The sequence below is a fragment of the Enhydra lutris genome, unplaced genomic scaffold (assembly GCF_002288905.1).
Source record: "Enhydra lutris kenyoni isolate GAN:26980312 unplaced genomic scaffold, ASM228890v2 scaffoldscaffold5, whole genome shotgun sequence".
NCBI lineage: Eukaryota > Metazoa > Chordata > Mammalia > Carnivora > Mustelidae > Enhydra > Enhydra lutris.
In genome coordinates, this window is record NW_019154089.1 from 12,386,764 (window position 1) to 12,392,763 (window position 6,000).

General features: G+C 42.0%; 1 protein-coding gene across 1 annotated transcript in view; it reads right to left on the minus strand.

Annotated features, from left to right (window-relative positions):
• The window catches only part of LOC111141086 (multiple EGF like domains 10), a 121,745-nt gene extending 116,007 nt beyond the window's left edge, over window positions 1-5,738 (minus strand). Inside the window, exon 1 of the mRNA XM_022493420.1 lies at window positions 5,611-5,738. Within this exon, the coding sequence (XP_022349128.1) occupies window positions 5,611-5,726 (116 nt within the window). The 5' untranslated portion in view covers window positions 5,727-5,738. The remainder of the gene's footprint in view (window positions 1-5,610) is intronic.
• Between the last annotated feature and the right edge of the window lie 262 nt (window positions 5,739-6,000).

Sequence of the window (6,000 nt, forward strand, 5' to 3'; positions counted from 1 at the left end):
CACTTTTCCTTTCCTTCTACTTATGTCCTCCATGTCATTCCTTATGTTCTACAAGTAAGTGAAACCATAGGATAATTGACTTTCTCTGCTTGACTTATTTCACTCAGCATAATCTCCTCCAGTCCCATTCATGTTGATGCAAAAGTTGGGTATTCATCCTTTCTGATGGCTGTGTAATATTCCATTGTATATATGGACCACAACGTCTTCTGACCTCTAGTACGGTTCTGAGGTTCAGGTTAATGCAAATTCTAAGACTTTCTCACCAATTTTTTCCCTGCCTATCCAGCTGCTTGTAAATAACTGAATCTCGAGGCCTAGAGCATTATTACTCCATTCCGTTTTCAGTGCAGAACAAAGTGAATGAATGTTCTCTGCATATAGGTATAGTCCTGTATTACCCATGAACAAAGCAGCTACGGTCCACACATGCTAGGGGAGTAAAAAAGAAACCACCCTCAATCCAGGCCGATTGGGTGACAAAAATATTCTACCAGGCTCTACAGCACTAATTAAACAGAACTAAATTGGTTTGTTAGAACTAAACTTGATGCATTATTCCCATAAAATTCAAAGGCCATGTTATGATGGTTAAGTTCTGTCTGCCTTGGTGAGCAGAAGTGATAATCAACAAAGAGGTCCTGGCCAAACACATCCTATTTAATGTGGACAGAAGAATGGATTCCATAGGCAAACGGATTCCACAGGCAAACACGACAAAAGCTTTCACTAATTTCTAGCGGTCTGGAGGATTGCTTAAAGGAGAGGAGATGCTGAAATATATCATTTTTTTTCCTCTAGCCACTTGCCGCTCACTAATAGCACACATCTGAGGGAAGCCTCTCCGGTTTTAGGACAGAAAAAAACCTCTTCTCTAGAAAAGGGTCATCAAACAATTTAGGATTCCAATTCAACAAACAGTTATTTGAACATCTCTGCAATTCCCACCCTCAAAGAGCTCTCAAGAGGGGCCAGCCCATAATACCAGAAATAACACAACAGGGCTCTGATAGAGAAATACATAAACATAAAGACAAAATGCACTATGCTTTGTGCATTTCTTTTCCAGCTTGACTCCTCTGATACAGAAGGGACTGAAAACTAATTTGCACATTGATCACAAACAGGCTTCTGGTGAAGTCTATGGGAGAAGGGCTTTAAGGCTTTTAGGCTTTCACACCAAATTTCCTTCCTGTTGGTTTTTATACATTCTTTTTCTTTTCCGTACAATCTTGCTCTCCCCCACCCCCACCTGCCATTTTTAATGGTATTCTAATCACACTACAGAATTTGGAAAACAATATTTTTAGGAGACAGAGAATTCTCTGACTCTTAAATAACCACCAACAGCATTTTCCTGGCTTTTTTATAGTCCCTAGGGTTTTTTTAGCTTTTTGTGTTGGTTTAGTTTTTCGGCTTTTATCATAATATAATCACACTATGCACATAATTCTGAAAATTACTTTTAAACTTGAGTGTATCCTAAGCAGGTTAGTAAATAGTGAATATTCTTCAAATTATGACTGCCAAATACTCTGTAACTGACTATACCTGATTTGCTCAACCCACCTAGGGCTGAAGAATTAACATGCCACTTTTCAAGGGGCTACTTTGTGGAGGCTGTGTGCTTGCATTATGAAGGAAAAGATCTCTAAGGGCCGGCCAGCCTCCTCTGGGTCTTTATCACCGCTTCCAAGCTGCTGTTTGAACATAATCAGTACCTACCTCTGCTAACCGTCCACACCTCTGTGTTCCTCATCAGCTGCTCTCAAGTCAGAGCGGGAAGGAGCCTTCTTGACTGTCTAGCCCAATCCTGTTTTTATCACAAATGAGCAACCCTGAGCTCCCTGTGCTAGCAGTCAGCCTAGAGCCAGCACTAATACCGGGTCCCCCAGACACCACCCTGACCCATGCCACCTCTCAGATGTCATCAGAACATCTGAAGCTTCTGAAGCAGACAACGGGTGCCAAACTGGTATAAAGGGAATCTGATCTCAATTCTACACTATTTTCACCACAGAGATGTGTAACTCTTCACCTCCTGCTTGTGTGCTTAATCTTCTCAAAGACACTGAAAACATATCATCACCGGGACTTTAACCTATTAAATATCATCCAGGGAGAAACCCCAGCAAGATTTAATTTAAGGTCAAAGAAGGGGGCGGGGGGGGGGGGGGGAAGGAGAGGGAGGGCGGGGAGAAGCCATCATCGCTTGGCCACATTCCAAAGTGGTTAATTACATTCTATCTGCCAAAATGATCTTGTTACTTTAATCAGATATGGTAATAATCATCATTCCTTATCTCTGCTCGCTTCAGGACTTGCTGCTTCAATTATTACCACTTCTGTATGCCACCTCCCATGGGGATGGGCCAAGAATGGCTTCTCTTCTCTTGTGCCTTCTTTAGTAGAAACCCCAGTAGATGCCGACACGTAAACTCACAGACCAGGAAGAGGGGATGTGGAGAAGGAACAGATAATTCATGGAATTATCAGTTTCTGAAAGGCTGCTGCATGGGATTCCTTTAATAACAAGCACCCCTTGTGTATTTTAAGTGATTTCATTTTCCTTAATTTCATTTTCTGTATGACTTCTAAGAACCACAATTGCTACATTAAAATGAGGCCTACTTTTATTTGAAAATAAATGATGCAGCAGGCCTGGGGCAGGGCCTGAGAGTCTGCATTTCTGACAGGCACCCAGGTAGGGCTCAAGTCAGAGCCCCACAGACCACACTGTGAGAAGCAAGGCTCTGGCTGAGTCCATTTGATCCAGGTGGGGTTGAGATAAGGTAAGCATCAATGAGCCCTACTCCACACTACCACCAAGAATTCTGTCCTTGACCTTCATCCTCTTCTCCCCATTTCCATTCAAGCCCCATTTCAGGTTTTGAAAATACAGAACTTGTCACCTGCACTCTTGGTTGATCATTTTAATTTATACTCCTTTCTCCATTCTTATCACGACCATCGCACTTTCTTTTACCTTTCTTCGAAGAATAATTACCTAGTGTTAAATAGGAAATGTATCAATCAGAAAAGTATGGCTGTCAATCCTTCTTTCTAGAAAGTCATAGAAAAAAAATACAGTAGGGAGAAAAAAATCTCCATCATGTCCCTAACTCTTTCACCCTCATTTTCCCTCCTCATTAGTAAGTGTTTTAGAGGTCACTCTAATCACTTCTGCCACAGTGGAAATGCATGAGGTTTAGAGACTACTGTGCCCTTGTCCATCCCCTCCCACCCCGTTCCCCCACTGGCGTCCATATTTAGCTATTTCATTGCCTGTCAAAAGGTGAGTGGACCCCTGGGGATAAAAATACATTATATGTTTATAAAAAATAAAAATTAAAAAAAAAAAAAAAAGGTGAGTGGGCTCAATCAACAGTTATTTATCCAGCACATGCCCTAAGAAAGGCAGAGTTTTAGACCCTGGAAATTATCCCTAGTGAACAAAACATGCAATTATGTGTTGCCACATAATTGTGTTGTTGAATAATGAGGAAGGAATCAGGATGAAATGTGCATGTATGAGTGGGTGCTGGGTTACGGGAAGCCTGGCTTCTTTTCTCTTTCTAGCCTTTTCCTCAGAGAGTTCACCTGCTTACATCTCATCGTGCTGGAGACTCCCGATTCTGTGCTCCAAAACACTACCAGGCCCATTTCTCAAAGCGATCTTAGGAACGTGACAAGGCACCTGTACTCATCTCTTCCTTCTCAAATCAGTACTCTTTTCTTTTTCGTATGTGCAATGACACCTCCAGGTTTTCACAGAGCAGGTTCTTTTTTTTTTTTTTTTAAGATTTTATTTATTTATTTGACAGAGATCACAAGTAGGCAGAGAGGCGGACAGAAAGAGAGGAGGAAGCAGGCTCCTCACGGAGTAGAGAGCCTGCTGGCTGCTGGGCTCGATCCCAGGACTGTGGGATCATGACCTGAGCCGAAGGCAGAGGCTTTAACCCACAGAGCCACCCAGGCGCCCCACAGAGCAGGTTCTAAATCTCACCTCTACTGACTCCTACCCATCCTACAATCCACGTATGAACATGATGTGTTGATTCTTATCTCCCAGTATCTTCCGAATGTGATTATTTCCTTTTATTCCAAAGGGCTCATCCTCCCTGAAGTTCTACCACCAATGACCTCTCCCTTTTTGAAATGTGATAGGTACCCGTCCTTATATTCACTGATTCATTTTTAATTGCTTCAATGGATATTTATTATGCACTTGGTAGCTGAAATGTCTATGGGAGGTGCTGTGATGACTGTAAAGATAATTAATAAGAGGTCCTTCCCCTTTGATTCTATATAATACAGTTAACACCACAGATACATAGATCTTGATTACATGTACATATTTCCTCTACAGCTTAAAGTTTCCTAATGATACGTAACTCCATGGATGGATCAGAGAAGTGGGATTCTGTTACCGTGATTGTAAACCTGTGCCTAGACATGGGGAAGCCGTCACTGAAAAAAATAATGCTGTGAGTGAGGGACCAGGGTGTCCCTACAATAACATAGCTGCTGGGCCTGAAAGGCTCTGGGTGTGCTCATTTTGACCTGTGCTGATGGCAGTGACAGGACTGTGTCCCCTGTGTTGTGCTCCCCATGGTGCTGAGGAGAACAGGGGAAAGAGAGTTTGATGAAATGGCACATACAGCTATCAAAACTACCTATAACTCTGGAGTGCTTGAGCGGACTAGAAGGGTGCCACCTTCTCTCTGGAAAACTGACATTCGCAAGGTGACCTCTGGCTAACGATGCTTCAGGAGAAATGCAAGTAGCACAGTGGAGCGGTATAGACTACACTTGACTATACTGCAGTAGCGCTAGATGGTTTGTCCTATTTTTGTGTTCCAAAAAAGGACTCTAAGCTCTCTGACAATGACCTATTGTGTTGTCCTGCCTCTGCTTCTCCCACTGCACATTGCCTTCATCTGCATACGACATCATCTGCTTTGATGTAATCTAGTCTACCTTGCCTTCCTGCAGTACTGTGCTGACTCTAGATCTGTTGCTCAAGACCCTCGTTAGTCTGCACGGCACTGGCTTCAAGCCACCTTCCATTCCTAGAACTCCACTCAATCACTGCTATCCGCTCCGTCTTATTCAGGTCTCTGAGAGCGTCTTAGCCGACACTACATCCATGCAGTAGTGACTCCAGTGCCTCCAGAAATCATGTCGCCCTTTTCAGGCCACATACAGCCCAAACTTTTTGCACTACACATGGCCACCCTTCAGTACATAATTTCATATTGTCCTTCACCACTCAACTATTGATTCCCATGCATAATTCCAGCTCCCCCAGATTATTGCAAAATAGACTGAGAGCAGGGAGATATTTGGGAGATCATGTGAATGGAGCGAGTAATATTTTCCCTGCATGCTACAACTACTCCTGTGTTAGAATCAATAGATCAAAATTTTTTCACTTTATATGCCATAAGACCGAGGAGAATAATACTAATTTATTATTATAACTATTGGTATTTACATAAAAGTAATTTTATAATCTCTTCTCCAAGTCTATTTTATATATCAGGTTGATAATGCCAATATATAAAAATAATCAGAAATTATTTCTCAGACTACTTTCAAAATGATTACCTTTCCCAGTGGCTGCACACATTAGGGTCTTCAAGATTCAGTGATGATGCTGTCCTGCTCCAGAGGCATAACGAGAAACAGATAAAGCTCAGGCATGGGTTCAAAGAAATAACCATTTTGGGGGAAGAAAAACCTATAAGAAAACAAGAAAACAAAAATCCAAATTAGAGAAGCATGAAAATGACCCAAACAGAATTCTTTTCAGTACAACAACCATTCAGAACCGGTTTGTCACTAAGGCTGAACCACACATCACAAGCCATGTGTTTAAATAGAAGGGTCACCAGATTTCATGGTCCAAGAGAGAGGTATTTCTTGTGCTGTGCAGGGTGGTCACCATTCTGTAAATTACAAAAATGTGCAAATCATCATTAATTGCCACCACAACAA